This window comes from Scyliorhinus canicula, chromosome 19, assembly GCF_902713615.1.
Source record: "Scyliorhinus canicula chromosome 19, sScyCan1.1, whole genome shotgun sequence".
NCBI classification, from domain to species: domain Eukaryota; kingdom Metazoa; phylum Chordata; class Chondrichthyes; order Carcharhiniformes; family Scyliorhinidae; genus Scyliorhinus; species Scyliorhinus canicula.
In genome coordinates, this window is record NC_052164.1 from 58,172,361 (window position 1) to 58,188,556 (window position 16,196).

Below are 16,196 nucleotides of genomic sequence, written 5' to 3' on the forward strand. Positions count from 1 at the left end.
ACAACATCGAGGGCCGAAGGGCCTGTTCTGTGCTGTACTGTTCTATGTTCTATCTCCAAATCCTGTCTAAAAAGCAGGGCAAATCCAACCCTGCCAATTACTGTCCCATTGTACTGCCAATCATCAGCAAAGAGATGGAAAGTGTTGGTGGTATTGCTTTTAAGAGGCATCTACTCAGCTCATTGATGGCCACTCACCTCCTGACCTCATTACAGCCTTGGTTTAAACATGGGCAAAAGAGTTGAACTCATGGGTTGAAGTGAGAGTGACTGCCCTTGACATCAATACAGCATATGACTGAATGTGACATCAAAGAGCCCTAGCAAAACTGGAGGCAGTGGCAGTCGCTGGAAAACTTTCCACTGATTGGAGTCATACTTAACACTAGTTTTAGAAGGTCAATCATCTCCGTTCAATCATCTCCGTTCCGGGACATCACTGCAGGGGTCTCTCAGGTTAGTGCCCTCGGCCCAACCATCTTCAGATGCTTCATCAACGACATTCTCTTCTTCATAAGGTTAAAATTGCGGTGTTTGTTGATGACTGCACAATGTTCAGCACTGCTCGTGACTTCTCAAATACTGAAGCAGTTCATGTCCAAATGGAGCTAGACCTGGACATTATCCAGGCTTGGGCTGACAAGTGGTAAGTAACATTCACACCACGCAAGTACCAGACAATAATCATCTTCAATAAGAGAGAATCTAACCATCGCCCCATTGCATTGAATGGCATTCCCATCACTGAATCCCTCACTATCAACATCCCGGGGGCACCATTGAACAGAAACTGAACTGGACTATCCATATAAATACTGTGGCTGCAAGAGCAGGATAAAGGCTCGGAATCCTGCGGCGAGTAACTCACCTCCTGACAAGTCAGGAGTGTGATGGAATACTCTCCACTTGCCTGGATGAGTGCATGTCCAACAACATTCAAGTAGCTTGAACACCATCCAGGACAAAGCAGCCCGCTTGAGTGACACCCCATCTACCAACTCCAACGATCACTGTGTCCATTGACACAGTGGCAGCCATGTGTACCATGTACAAGAAATGGCTGAAGGCAATTCACCAAGGCTTTTTCAACAGCACCTTCCAAACCCACAATCCCTACCACCTGTAAAGACTGTAGCTGCACCAGAACTCCACCACCTGCAAGTCTCCCTCCAAGCCACACACCAGCCTGACTTGGAAATATATCACCGTTCCTCCATTGTCTCTCGGGCAAAATCCCGGAATTCACTCCTGAACTGCACTGCGAATGCACCTACACCTCAGGGACTGCAGAGGTTCACAAAGGCACCTCCTTGACGGCAACTAGGAATGGGCAATAAATGCTGGCCCAGCCAGTGACAGCCACATCGCATGAATGGATGCACAATAAATAATCCGCCGACTTGAGAGTGCTCCATTTATCCCTACTTGTTGTTAACCCTAATGTGGCACCTTTACATAGAAAATCCAGAGAACGTACAATGCAGAAAGAGGCCATTCGGTCCATCGAGTCTGCACCGACCCACTTAAGCCCTCACTTCCACCCTATCCCTGTAACCCAATAACCCCTCCTAAACATTTTGGTCACTAAGGACAATTTATCATGGCCAATCCACCTAACCTGCAAGTCTTTGGACTGTGGGAGGAAACCGGAGCACCCAGAGGAAACCCACGCAGACACGGGGAGAACGTGAAGACTCCGCACAGACAGTGACCCAGCGGGGAATCGAACCTGGGACCCTGGCGCTGTGAAGCCACAGTGCTATCCACTTGTGCTGCCCATTGAACAAATTTTGAAAATCCAGGTACACTATATATATTATACATATGTTAGTTCCCCTTTATCTCTCATACTCGTCAAATCCTCAATCGACGGACAAATTTGTCAAATATATGTGAAACTACGCTGACTTTTTCTGATCGTACTGTGATTTTCTAAGTGCCCCTCATGTTTCTTTTCTGATGTTAATTACCTTAGTTTCCTCACTCTTTAACCCCTACGTTACGCTTTATTTCTGGTATGTCCTACTGTGAAGAGAGTCGAGGCATATTTGTTCAGTGCCTCTGCCATATCCTCATTCGCCATGCTAACTTCTCCTGTTTTTACCTCTAAGAGACCAGTGTTTACTTGAGCTGTTCCCTTTTTATGTACCTATGAAAGTTCTTACAATTTATTTTTATATTCCTGGCTAGTTTGCTCTCATTTTCAGTTTCTTCCCTTTTGATCAGCTGCTATTACTTCCAAGATTATTAGCGCCTCCTAATACTATTCTTGACCTTAGTGAGCCATGGATGGATGTTTTTCCCTGAGTTTTTGTTTTTCACTGAAATATATTTGGTTTGAACTGTCACTTTTGTATAGTTCACATTGTTTATCCACTGCCGTATTTTTTCGTCAATTTACCGGATAAACTTTAGCCAGCTCTCGCCTTACACCTTTGTTTTAGTTGAAGATTCTTGTTTGGGACTCAAATATGTTGCTCTCAAACTTAATGTGGAATTTAATTGTATTATGATCACCATTTCCCAGAAGATCTTTCTTGTGAGATTACTAATTAAACCTGCGTTGTTGCACAACACCAGATCTAAAGTAGCTTTACCCCCAGTTTGTTCCAAAGCATATTTCTCCAAGAAATTGTCACTTTTGCATCCTGCAAACGCATCTTCCAGACTGCTGTTGCGATTTGATTGGTCCAGTCTATATGAAGAATAATGTAGCCTCTGTGATCAATCTCACTAGGACAGGTTACCAACTGAATTCAATAAAATCCTGGAACCAGAAAACAGCTGCTGCATTGTTGTAAATACCAACAGGTTCACACAGTTCAGGGAAGGGAATAACCATCCAGTCGTGACCTAATGTAAATGTGATAACCCTTAGCAAGTGAAACAAGGGATGGGCAATAAATCGGGTCCCTTCACACTGCCTGAAGAGGAAGGTGAAATCCCTGTGGTTTGGATGCATGGCTGCACCTTGCAGCTACTTGGAGTTGTCTCCAGGACTGAAATTGATATCTGTTCCTATACTGGAAGGATAAGAGGCAATTTGAGCTGGAGTGTGTCCAGGCATTTCGACATTTCAACTGATAAGCTTACGGCAGTTTTCCATTGATGTGTATAACACCCCACACGATACTTCTGGATGTTGCTGCGAAGCTGGCTGTGGAGACCTCCTTTTGCAGCCGACGGACAGCCTTCAGGAGATGGACATCCTTATGTTTCATTTGTTCTGTAAACCCGACAGAACTTTCTAAGCTTGTTTTAGCTTGTGTTATTGAGCAGTATGTCACGGACTCCAGCAAATAGTTTGTGGTTCTTTCCACAGGAGCGCCAGCGATACAGCCAGCCCCACAAAGCCTTCACCTTCCGCATGCACGGCTTTGACTCTGTTGTGGGCCCGGTAAAGGGAGTGTTTGACAAGGATCCTTCTCTCAATAAGGCACGTGAACATTCTCTGCTGCGATCTGATCGGCCAGCCTACGTCACCATTCTGTCACTGGGTGAGATTCTGAAACTAGATTTAAAAACTCGCGACTAAGGAAGAAAGTCAGGTTGATTTTTATATAAATTTGCTTTCCAAACTACCCATCAATGCTTATAGAAAATGGACTGTCCAGAATCGAATGGAAGGGAAATACAAAAAAGAATTAAAAGACAAATATCTGTCTTGAGTTGACGCACCATTGAGCAGAATTCCCCCACCTTTCCCACCCTCCCCTCACTCCCAACACCCTCACAGCTTTTTGGTGGGGATGCAACGTGTATATAAACACTTGGTTTGGGGTTTGAGTCATTTTGATCATAAGAACATAAGAACTAGGAGCAGGAGTAGGCCATCTGGCCCCTCGAGCCTGCTCCACCATTCAATGAGATCATGGCTGATCTTTTGTGGACTCAGCTCCACTTTCCGGCCCGAACACCAAAACCCTTAATCCCTTTATTCTTCAAAAAACTATCTATCTTTACCTTAAAAACATTTAAGGAAGGCGCCTCAACTGCTTCACTGGGCAAGGAATTTCATAGATTCACAACCCTTTGGGGGAAGAAGTTCCTCCTAAACTCAGTCCTAAATCTACTTCCCCTTATTTTGAGGCTATGCCCCCTAGTTCTGCTTTCACCCGCCAGTGGAAACAACCTTCCCGCATCTATCCTATCTATTCCCTTCATAATTTTATATGTTTCTATAAGATTCCCCCCCATCCTTCTAAATTCCAACGAGTACAGTCCCAGTCTACTCAACCTCTCCTCGTAATCCAACCCCTTCAGCTCTGGGATTAACCTAGTGAATCTCTTCTGCACACCCTCCAGTGCCAGTACGTCCTTTCTCAAGTAAGGAGACCAAAACTGAACACACTCCTCCAAGCGTGGCCTCATTAACACCTTATACAATTGCAGCATAACCTCCCTAGTCTTAAACTCCATCCCTCTAGCAATGAAGGACAAAATTCCATTTGCCTTCTTAATCACCTGTTGCACTTGTAAACCAACTTTCTGTGACTCATGCACGAGCACACCCAGGTCTCTCTGCACAGCATCATGCTTTAATATTTTATCGTTTAAATAATAATCCCGTTTGCTGTTATTCCTACCAAAATGGATAACCTCACATTTGTCAACATTGTATTCCATCTGCCAGACCCTAGCCCATTCACTTAACCTATCCAAATCCCTCTGCAGACTTCCAGTATCCTCTGCACTTTTCGCTTTACCACTCATCTTAGTGTCATCTGCAAACTTGGACACATTGCCCTTGGTCCCCAACTCCAAATCATCTATGTAAATTGTGAACAGTGTTCAACCTGAGTGAGTGTGCGAAAAAGAATGTGGGCATTGGCTGAGACCAAAGGATTGTGTTTAGTTTGAGATACAAGGGGTTGAATGTATTTCTCCAGATTTTCTTCCTCTACCGAGGACTCTGGTTTTTACCAGTAAACGGGTTGAGTGAAAACTAGGATTGGTTGGAGGGGCATGTGCACCCACTGGAAAAGATGTGCAGCCTTTGGGTTGGGTGGACACAGCCGCCTGAGCTTATTCATAATGTTGCCACAATGTGAATAAGGTAAGTGCGATGCTGCTGATTTAGAGCTTGTTTTGTGTGGAGGACTTCACACAGTGAATACTTTAAAGCTGAACTAAAAACTGACTCTGAATGAAATGGGCAGTAATTCTATTGTTCTGTACGAGAAAACGGGTTCACAGTTTGGTGCGTTTCTGACAGCGAGTCTGTAGCCAACAAAGAACAAAGACTGCACAGGAACAGACCCTTCGGCCCTCAAAGCCTGTGCCGACCATGTTACCTGTCTGAACTAAAATCTTCCACACTTCCTGGGTCCGTATCCCTCTATTTCCATCTTATTCATGTATTTGTCAAGATGCCCCTTAAATGTCACTATCGTCCCTGCTTCCACCACCTCCTCCAGCAGCGAGTTCCAGGCACCCACTATCCTCTGTGTAAAAAACTTGCCTCGCACATCTCTAAACCTTGCCCCTCGCACCTTAAACCTATGACCCCTCTACCCTGGGAAAAAGCCACTGACTATCCACTCTGTCTATGCCCCTCATAATTTTGTAGACCTCTATCAGGTCGCCCCTCAACCTCCATCATTCCAGTGAGAACAAACCGAGTTTATTCAACCGCTCCTCATAGCTAATGGCCTCTATACCAGGCAACATCCTCCATACCAGGCAACAGACATCATAAGTTGCTGAACCACAGCAGTTTCTGTTTCTAATGCCGTGCCCAATGGAGACTCAGTATCTCAGCTCTTATCTAAATGGCTGGGTTTGTACAAATGTCACCATATTCTGTGGAAAGGAGGTGGCATAGGTTTTGTGTCATTTAGATGGTGTTTTTGTCCTCAAAACTCGACAACACGTACCTCATAGTTTTGAAAGCTCTTTATAAGAATTGATTGATTGTTTAAATATTCTGTGTGATGCAATTATTCATCTCTCACAGTGCGTGATGCAGCTGCCCGTCTTCCAAATGGAGAAGGGACTCGTGCAGAGATCTGTGAGCTACTGAAAGACTCTCAGTTCCTGGCTCCTGAGGTCACCAGTGCCCAGGTAAAGAGACTGAAAACATGGCTGCTCAACGTGATTATGATGCTCCCGGAGAGTAGGGAGGTAGAGATAGTGGTAGCCATGGATGCTGAACAGGCTTTTGACCGGGTCGAGTGGGATTATCTGTGGGAGGTACTAGGACGGTTCGGGTTCGGGGCGGGGTTCATCGACTGTGTTAGGCTATTATATCAGGCCCCGGAGGCGAGTGTAAGGACGAACAGGACGACATCGGACTACTGTAGACTGCACCGTGGGACAAGACAGGGCTGCCCTCTCTCCCCTCTGCTGTTTGCACTGACCATAGAGCTGCTGGCAATTGCACTGAGAGCTTCTAGGGGCTGGAAAAGGCTGGTCCGGAAGGAATGGAACATAGAGTCTCGTTATACACAGAAGATCTGCTGATATATATATCGGACCCAATGGTGGGGATGGACGGTATTGTGGAAATCCTGAGGGAATTTGGTCGGTTCTCTGGATATAAATTGAACATGGCTTAAGAGCGAGATGTTCGTAATTCAGGCGAGGGGCAGGAGAGGAGGCTGAAGGGGTTGCCGTTCAGGCTAGTGGGGGAGAGTTTCCGATATTTGGGGATTCAGGTGGCACGGGACTGGGGCAAGTTGCATAAGCTCAACCTGTCCCGACTGGTGGAACGAGTGAGGGAGGAGGTCCGGAGGTGGGATGCGCTCCCACTATCATTGGCAGGGAGGGTGCAGACTGTTAAGATGACGATTCTCCCGCGGTTCTTGTTTGTTTTTCAGTGTCTCCCCATCTTTATCCCGCTGTCCTTTAAGAGGTTGAATAAAATTATTCTGGGGTTTGTATGGGCAGGGACGTCCCCGCGGGTGAAGAGGGTGATGCTTGAAAGGAACAGAGAAGAAGGGGGGCTGACGTTGTCGAATTTCAGCAACTATTACTGGGCGGCCAACATAGTGATGATAAGAAAATGGATGGTGGGTGCGGGGTCGGTTTGGGAGTGGATGGAGGCTGCTTCGTGCAGGAGCACTAGCTTAGAAGCCCTGGTCACGGCGCCTCTGCCGCTTCCACCGGCAAGGTACTCCACCAGCCCGATAGTGGTGGCGGCTCTTTGGATCTGGGGCCAGTGGAGGCGGCATGTTGGGGAGGTAAGAGCATCCGTGTGGACCCCAATCTGCGGCAACCACCGATTTGCCCCGGGGAACATGGACGGGGGGTATCGACTGTGGAGGAGGGCGGGGATTGTGCGGATGGGGGATCTGTTCCTGGAAGGGAGCTTTCCGAGCATGAGGGCGCTGGAGGAGAAGTTTGGGCTGGCGAGAGGGAACGACTTTAGATACTTACAGGTGCGGGATTTTGTACGCAGACTGGTGCCGTCCTTCCCACTTCTCCCGCAGAAGGGGAGGCAGGACAGGGTCGTTTCTTGGGGAGAGGTGGAAGAGGGTAGAGTCTCAGACGTCTATAAGGAACTAATGGGAGCTGAGGCTACGCAGACTGAGGACCGGATGCTTAAGTGGGAAGAGGAGCTCGGGGGTGGGGGGGGGGAGGGGAGATGGAGGACGGTAACTGGGCAGAAGCCCTGAGTAGAGTTAACACGACCGCAACATGCGCCAGGCTCAGCCTGATCCAGTGTAAGGTCGTGCACCGGGCCCACATGGCGGGGGCACGGATGAGCAGATTCTTCGGGCTGGAGGACAAGTTTGCTAGATGAGCCGGAGGACCAACTAACTATGTACACATGTTCTGGTCGTGGCCTAAACTCGGGGTGTATTGGCAGGGACTCGCAGGATGTTGCCGGGTATTGAAAACTGGGATGGTAATGAGCCCTGAGGTGGCAATCTTTGGGGTTTCGGAGGACACAATATGTGGAGAGGCCGACAAGAGGGGGGGGGGGGGGGGGGGGGGGCCCTCATTGAATTTGGTACTGGGTAATGAACGGGCCAAGTGTTAGATTTGTTTGCAGGAGATAGTGACCACAATTCGGTGTCTTTCACTGTTGCAAGGGAGAGGGATAGGGCCATACGGCAGGGCAAGGTTTATAATTGGGGGAGGGGTAATTATGATGCGATTAGGCAAGAATTAGGGAGCATAAGATGGGAACAGAAACTGTCAGGGGAAAGGCACAAATGAAAAGTGGAGCTTGTTCAAGGAACAAACACTGCATGTCCTTGACAGGTATGTCCCTGTCAGGCAGGGAGGACATGGCCGTGTGAGGGAACCGTAGTTCACAAAAGAGGTTCAATGTCTTATCAAGAGGAAAAAGGAAGCAAATGTAAGGATGAGAAAACAAGGTTCAGTTGGGTTGCTTGAGGGTTACAAGATAGCAAGGAATGAGCTTAAAAAAAGGGCTTAGGAGAGCGAGGAGGGGCCATGAAAGTCCTTGGCTGGTCGGATCACAGAAAACCCCAAGGCTTTTTACTCTTATGTGAGAAATAAAAGAATGACCAGGGTGAGGTTAGGATCGGTCAAGGACAGTAGTGGGAATTTGTGCATTGAGTCAGAAGAAACAGGATAGGCGTTGAATGAATACTTTTCTTCAGTGTTCACCAAGGAGAGGGGCCATGTTTTTGAGGATGAAAGTGTGATACAGGCTGGTAGGCTGGAGGAGGTAGATGTTCTGAGGAAGGATGTATTAGCAATTTTCAAAAACCTTAGGGTCAACAAGTCCCCTGGGCCAGATGGGACATATCCAAGGATTCTTTGGGAGGCAAGGGATGAGATTGCAGAGCCTTTGGCTTTGATCTTTGGGTCCTTACTGCCCACGGGGATAGTGACAGAGGACTGGAGAGTGGCGAATGTTGTTCCTTTGTTCAAGAAAGGGAATAGGAATGACCCTGGTAATTATAGGCCGGTTAGTCTTTCTTTGGTGGTCGGTAAGTTAATGGAAAAGGTCCTGAAGGATAGGATTCATGACCATTTGGAAAGATGTTGCTTAATCTGGGATAGTCAACACGGATTCGTGAAGGATTCGGATTCTTGCCTCACAAATTTGATTGAATTATTTGAGGAGGTAACTAAGTGTGTAGATGAAGGTAGAGCAGTTGACGTTGTTTACATGGATTTTAGTAAGGCTTTTGATAAGGTTCCCCATGGTCGGCTTATGAAGAAAGTAAAGAGGTGTGGGATAGAGGGAAATTTGGCCAATTGGATAAGTAACCGGCTATCACATAGAAGACAGTGGTGGATGAAAAATTTTCAGACTGGAGACCAATTACCAACGGTGTACCACAGGGATCAGTGCTGGGTCCTCGGCTATTTGTGATTTTTATCAATGACTTGGAGGAGGGGGCTGAAGGGTGGGTCAGTAAATTTGCTGATGACACCAAGATTGGTGGAGTAGTGGATGAGGTGGAGGGCTGTTGGAGGCTGCAAAGAGACATTGATAGGATGCAGAGCTGGGCCAAAAAATGGCAGAAGGAGTTTAACCCTGATAAGTGCGAGATGATTCATTTTGGTAGAAAAAATTTGAATGTGGATTACAGGGTCAACGGCAGGGTTCTGAGGAATGTGGAGGAACAGAGAGATCTTGGGGTTCATGTACACAGACCTCTGAAGGTTGTCACTCAAGTGAATAGAGCCATGAAGAAGGCCTATAGTGTGTTAGCGTTTATTAACAGGGGGCTTGAGTTTAAGAGCCGTGGGCTTATGCTGCAACTGTACATGACTCTGGTGAGACCACATTTGGAGTATTGTGTGCAGTTCTGGTCACCTCACTATAGGAAGGATGTGGAAGCATTGGAAAGGGTGCAAAGGAGATTTACCAGGAGGCTGCCTGGATTGCAGGATAGGTCTTTTGAGAAAAGGTTGAGGGAGCTAGGGCTTTTCTCTTTGGAGCGGAGGAGGATGAGAGGTGACTTAATAGAGGTTTATAAGATGATGGGGGGGATAGATAGAGTGGACGTTCAGAGACTATTTCCTCGGGTGGATGTAGCTGTTACAAGGGGACATAACTATAAGGTTCAGGGTGGGAGATATAGGAGGGCTGTCCGAGGTAGGTGTGGTGATTGTGTATCAGTGTAGGTGCAATACAACTTCATTGTAGAGGGAGGACGGGAGAGCTATAAATACACAGGGACAGGAAGTGAGGACCCACTTCACAGAACTGGGAGCAAGACACACAGGCAGGCAGCATTTGAGGTAGCTGTAAGTTAAGCTCTGAAGACAGAACAAATTCACAATAAAGCACCTTCTCCAACTTTGAGACTACGAGCTTTATTTAGACACAAGGAACAACACAGTAGGTTCTTTACTCAGAGAGTGGTTAGGATGTGGAATGGACTGCCTTCTGTGATAGTGGAGTCGGACACTTTAGGAACTTTCAAGCGGTTATTGGATAGGCAGGTGGAGCACACCAGAATGACAGGGAGTGGGATAGCTTGATCTTGGTTTCGGACAATGCTCGGCACAACATTGAGGGCTGAAGGGCCTGTTCTGTGCTGTACTGTTCTATGACCCGGGAGTGCAGGAAGAGAGAGTGGCCGACGTTCTGGCCTTTGCTTCCCTAGTAGCTGAGCGACGAATATTGTTAGCATGGAGGGACTCGAAGCCCCCGAGGGCTGAGGTATGGCTATCGATCATGGCGAGCTTTCTTGGCCTGGAGAAAGTCAAGTTCGCCTGGAGAGGTTCGCTACTAGGGTTCGCCCGAAGGTGGCAGCCATTTATTGACTTCTTTGCAGAGGAGTAAGCGTCAGCAGGGGGCTGAGGGGGGGTGGGCTAGGGTAAAGTAGAGTAGGGGGATATTGAAGCAGGTCCATGCGTGAACAGAGCCGTGGTTTGCACTATGTTTAATTTGTGTCTTGACTTTTTTTTGTACTGCACAATGTCACTTTTTCTATATGCCTAAAATACCTCATTAAAATTCTTTGTTTAAAACAAAACTGAACTGGACTAGCCATATTAATACCAGGGCAGGCCAAAGACTCTATGGTGAGTAACTCATTTCCTGATCCTCCAAGCCTGTCCACCATCTGCAAAGCACAAGTCAGGAGTTTAATGGAATTCTCTCTGCTTGCCTGGATGAGTGCAGCTCCAAGAACACTCCAGGAGCTCAACATCATTCAGGACAAAGCAGCCCGCTTGATTGCTCCCCCTTCGACAAACATTCAAACTTTCCACCACCGACGAACAGTAGCAGCCATGTGTACCATCCACAAGTTACACTGCAGTAACTCAGCAAGATTCTTGAGACAGCACCGTCCAAATCCACGACCACATCATCGAGAAGAGCAGCAGATATGTGGGAACACCCACCACCAGGAGGTTCACCACCCCGACTTGGAAATATATCATGATGTGGAGATGCCGGCGTTGGACTGGGGTGAGCACAGTAAGAAGTCTTACAACACCAGGTTAAAGTCCAGCAGGTTTGTTTCAAATCACTAGCTTTCGGAGCACTGCTCTTTCCTCAGGTGAATTAAAAGGTAGGTTCCAGAAACATATATATATATATATAGACACAGTCAAAGATGCATGACGATACTTTGAATGCGAGCATTTGCATGTAATTAAGTCTTTACAGATCCAGAGAGTGGGGTAATCCCAGGTTAAAGAGGTGTGGATTGTCTCAAACCAGGACAGTTGGTAGGATTTCACAAACCTAGGCCAGATGGTGGGGGATGAATGTAATGCAACATGAATCCCAGGTCCCGGTTGAGGCTGTACTCGTGTGTGCGGAACTTGGCTATAAGTTTCTGCTTGGCGATTCTGCGTTGTCGCGCATCCTGAAGATGACTTGGAGAACGCTTACCCGAAGATCAGAGGCTGAATGCTCTTGACAGCTAAAGTGTTCCCCGACTGGAAGGGAACATTTCTGCCTGGCGATTATCGCGCGATGTCTGTTCATCCGTTGACACAGTATCTGCAAGGTCTCGCCAATGTACCAAGTTTCGGGAAATCCTTTCCTGCAGCCTATGAGGTAGACAACGTTGGCCAAGTCGCACAAACATGTACCACGTACCTGGTGGGTGGTGTTCTCACATGTAATGGTGGTATCCATGTTGATGATCTGGCACGTCTTGCAGAGTTGTGTGGTGTCGTCGCTGTTCTGAAGACTGGGTAGTTTATATGGATATGGTGGATATGTTTCTGGAACTTACCTCTTCATTTATCTGAGGAAGGAACAATGCTCCGAAAGCTAGTGATTTGAAACAAACCTGTTGAACTTTAAACTAGTGTTGTAAGACTTCTTCCTGGAAATATATTGGCATTCTTTGATTGTTGCTGGGGCAAAATCCTGGAACTCACAACCTAACAACACTGCGGATGTACCTATACCTCGGGGACTGCAGCGGTTCAAGAAGGCAGCTCACCCCCTTCTGAAGGGCATCTTGGGATGAGCAATAAATGCTGGCCTAACCAGCGATGCCCGCATCCCGTAAATGAGAATAAGAGGGAGCGGACTGTGACTGTGTACATGGCAGGAGGGATTTGTAATTATGTACATGGTGGAGGGGGGGCTGTGATTATGTAGATGGCGGGAGACCTTTGCAGGAGGAGGGGGTTTGGGGAGTCCTTCTATTCGATAAGCAGTTGTGCAAACTTTAATCTATGCAATGGGTAATAAAACAGACAGTGGAGAATCATGTGGAATTGGACAGCTGTAATTCACCAATGGTCCCACACCTCAGCCTCTCAGCCCAACACATCTTCTGTATAAACTATTATATTCTTGCAGATTAACACGGTTGTGAGTGGTGCTCTGGACAGACTGCACTATGAGAAAGACCCATGTGTGAAGTATGATATTGGCCGCAAACTGTGGATCTATCTGCACCGGAACCGGAGTGAGGAGGAATTTGGTGAGTCCACTGTTAATCAGGTTATTTATCTCAGTCAAGGGCAGCAATTTGTGTGTGTCTCTCTCTCTTGTTGATGAGCAAGTTTCACTTTGCCATCTCTGAACATGATCCATCCATCTTGTGGGAAGAATGAAAGGTGAGTGAGGGTCCTGTCCTGATTGCCATCTAGTGATGTTGCTGGAGAGTGAAGACTCGACCAGACCCTGCTCTGATACCCCAGCAATCTAAAGTTGGACCATTCGTTAACATTAATTGTCTTAGTTCTTACATGAGGAATGTCCATTTGGGTAATGCATCAGCGGTATAGGATGGAAGGGCAAAAGGAACCGCAGACCAACAATGAGGTAAGCTGAAAGAGCCCCCAAATAAAACAGCTTTCCCTGAGATTATTGCATTGGCTGTGGAGACTCACTGAAGTGTGTATGCCCTTTCACATAACTATTGGCCATTAAACTACTTGAAATCAGTAGGCAGCACTCTGTCTCACTGTCTGTTATGTGTCCAAATGTCACTCCAGAAACATGAGCACAAAGTCTGGACTGAAACTCCAGTCCTGCCCTCTCAACCCACAACAAAAAGAACAGAAGAGTTCATCGTCATGGTGTAACATTTGATTATGTTAGGTTGACATCCTTCCATCTGCAAAAGATGAGGAGAATGTCGCCTCTGAATTGGTGGGGATAATTGAGTTCATCCAGATGTCCGAGCGAATGTTTATCCTACAACCAACATCCTGTTTAATACCAGAAATGGGCAAGTTGGCTTATTAGGAAAGGCTGGAACCACGAGGTTTGTACCTGCTGGAGTTCAGAAGAGGAAGAAATTACTTCAAGACCATAAGACAGAGGAGCAGAATTAGGCCGCTCGGCCCATCGTGTCTGCTCATGACTGATATGTTTCTCATCCCCATTCTCCTGCCTTCTCCCCATAACCCCGATCCCCTTATTGATCAAAAACCTATCTATCTTTGTCTTTAAAGACACTCAGTGATTTGGCCTCCACAGCCTTCTGCGGCAAAGAGTTCCACAGATTCACCACCCTCTGGCTGGAGAAATTCCTCCTAGAACATAGAACATAGAACAGTACAGCACAGAACAGGCCCTTCGGCCCTCGATGTTGTGCCGAGCAATGATCACCCTACTCAAACCCACGTATCCACCCTATACCCGTAACCCAACAACCCCCCCCTAACCTTACTTTTTAGGACACTACGGGCAATTTATCATGGCCAATCCACCTAACCCGCACATCTTTGGACTGTGGGAGGAAACCGGAGCACCCGGAGGAAACCCACACACACACGGGGAGGACGTGCAGACTCCACACAGACAGTGACCCAGCCGGGAATCGAACCTGGGACCCTGGAGCTGTGAAGCATTTATGCTAACCACCATGCTACCGTGCTGCCCTCATCTCTGTTTTAAAGGATCGTCCCTTTAGTCTGAGATGGTGCCCTCTGGTTCTAGTTTTTCCTACAAGTGGAAACATCCTCTCCATGTCCACTCTATTCAGGGCACGCAGTATCCTGTAAGTTTCAATAAGATCCCCCCATATCCATCTAAACTCCAACAAGTACAGACCCAGAGTCCTCAACCATTCCTCATACGACCAGCTCTTCATTCCAGGGATCATTCTTGTGAAACCTATAAGATCCTGAGGTGTATTTACAGGGTGGATGTGTAGAGGATGTTTCCTCTTGTGGAAGAATCTAGAATTAGAAACTACAGTTTAAAAATAAGGGGTCACCCAGTCAGGGCAAAAGTTTGAAAATTTTTCTAAGAGGGTTGTGGGTTTCTGGAAATCTCTTCCTGATAAGGCAATGCAAGCTGAGCCTTTGAATATTTTTCAGGGGCGGCCCGGTGGTGCAGTGGTTAGCACTGTGCTCCCTCACGGCACCGAAGACCCGGGTTTGATCCCGGCTCTGGGTCACTGTCCGTGTGGAGTTTGCGAGTTTGCACATTCTCTCCATGGGTCTCACCCCCACAACCCAAAGATGTGCAGGCTAGCTCGATTGGCCACGCTAAATTGCCCCTTAATTGGAAAACAAAATAATTGAGTACTCTAAATTTAAAAACAAAGCGCAAAAAAAATTGAATATTTTTACAGCAGAGGTGGGTATATTCTTGATAAACGGGGCTGAAAGATTACTGGGAGTAAGTGAGAATGTCAATTTAAAGTTACAATAGATCAGCTATGATATAACAATAATAATCTTTGATTGTCACAAGTATGAAGTTACTGTGAAAAGCCCCTGATGTGTTATCTGTGTTGGTCTAACATTGACTGCAACTGGATGCAGTAAAACGAGAAACAGGCTTCCAACACAGGAGATGGTCCAACACTGTTTTATTGAACCTGTTGATTGCTGTACAAAATCTGCTATGGGTTGACACTCTACTAACCTAACTGATAACCTCCTCCTGGCTTGACCAAACTAGCTCTCGATCACATGGTGATGATGTTCATTGGCCTGTGCACTGCGACTATCACCCTAGCCGTGTCCTGTGAGAGAGAGAGAGCCTGAATGCCCTGTGGGCTTTATAGTGGTGTTGTCCTGTCTGGTGATTGGCTGTTCTGTGTCGTGTGTGTTCATTGGTTATCCTGTGTGTCAATCACTGCCTGTCTGCATATACATGAGTGGATATTATGACATCTCACCCTTTTAAAATAAATTTTGGAACGTGGCTGTATATACATGCATAACTATGTACAAGTGGGGAATGAATGAACATACGTACATGGGAGGTTGTCTATCGTGCAGATACAGAGCAAACTGAACAAAATTTACAAGATTTAAGTCTATAGATTCAGTCTTTGTGGTGGGCAACAAATTCTTGTCGATCGCCACAGGTGGAGGGGGTGACACCGGCACCTGGACAGGCGGGATGGCTGCCATCTCGGTGTCCTTGTGGACAGGTGGGATCGCTGCCAGATCGGTGGCCTCGTGATGCAAGACGTCCGGAGGAGGCATGATGACATGCGGAGAAGTGCGGTCGGGTGATGGGCAGGGAACTTTATGCAGCGCCCTCCTGTTGCGCCGTAAAATGGAGCCATTGATTAGCAAGTTTGCAGATGATACTAAGATTGGTGGAGTTGCAGATAGCGAGGAGGACTGTCAGAGAATACAACAAAATATATAGATTGGAGAGTTGGGCAGAGAAATGGCAGATGGAGTTCAATCCAGGAAAATGAGAGGTGATGCATTTTGGAAGATCAAATTCAAGAGTGGACTATATAGTCAATGGAAGGGTCTTGGGGAAAATTGATGTACAGAGAGATCTGGGAGTTCAGGTCCATTGTACCCTGAAGGTGGCAACGCAGGTTGATAGAGTGGTCAAGAAGGCATACATCATGCTTGCCTTCATCG

At 46.9% G+C, this 16,196-nt stretch overlaps 1 protein-coding gene across 4 annotated transcripts in view; it reads left to right on the forward strand.

Annotated features, from left to right (window-relative positions):
* Positions 1 to 16,196, forward strand: part of nfrkb (nuclear factor related to kappaB binding protein) — a 146,311-nt gene that overhangs the window by 96,514 nt on the left and 33,601 nt on the right. For all 4 annotated transcript variants that reach the window (XM_038779406.1, XM_038779407.1, XM_038779404.1 and 1 more), the window contains exons 16-18: positions 3,322 to 3,496; positions 5,956 to 6,062; positions 12,706 to 12,829. In XM_038779406.1, the coding sequence (XP_038635334.1) occupies positions 3,322 to 3,496; positions 5,956 to 6,062; positions 12,706 to 12,829 (406 nt within the window). The remainder of the gene's footprint in view (positions 1 to 3,321; positions 3,497 to 5,955; positions 6,063 to 12,705; positions 12,830 to 16,196) is intronic.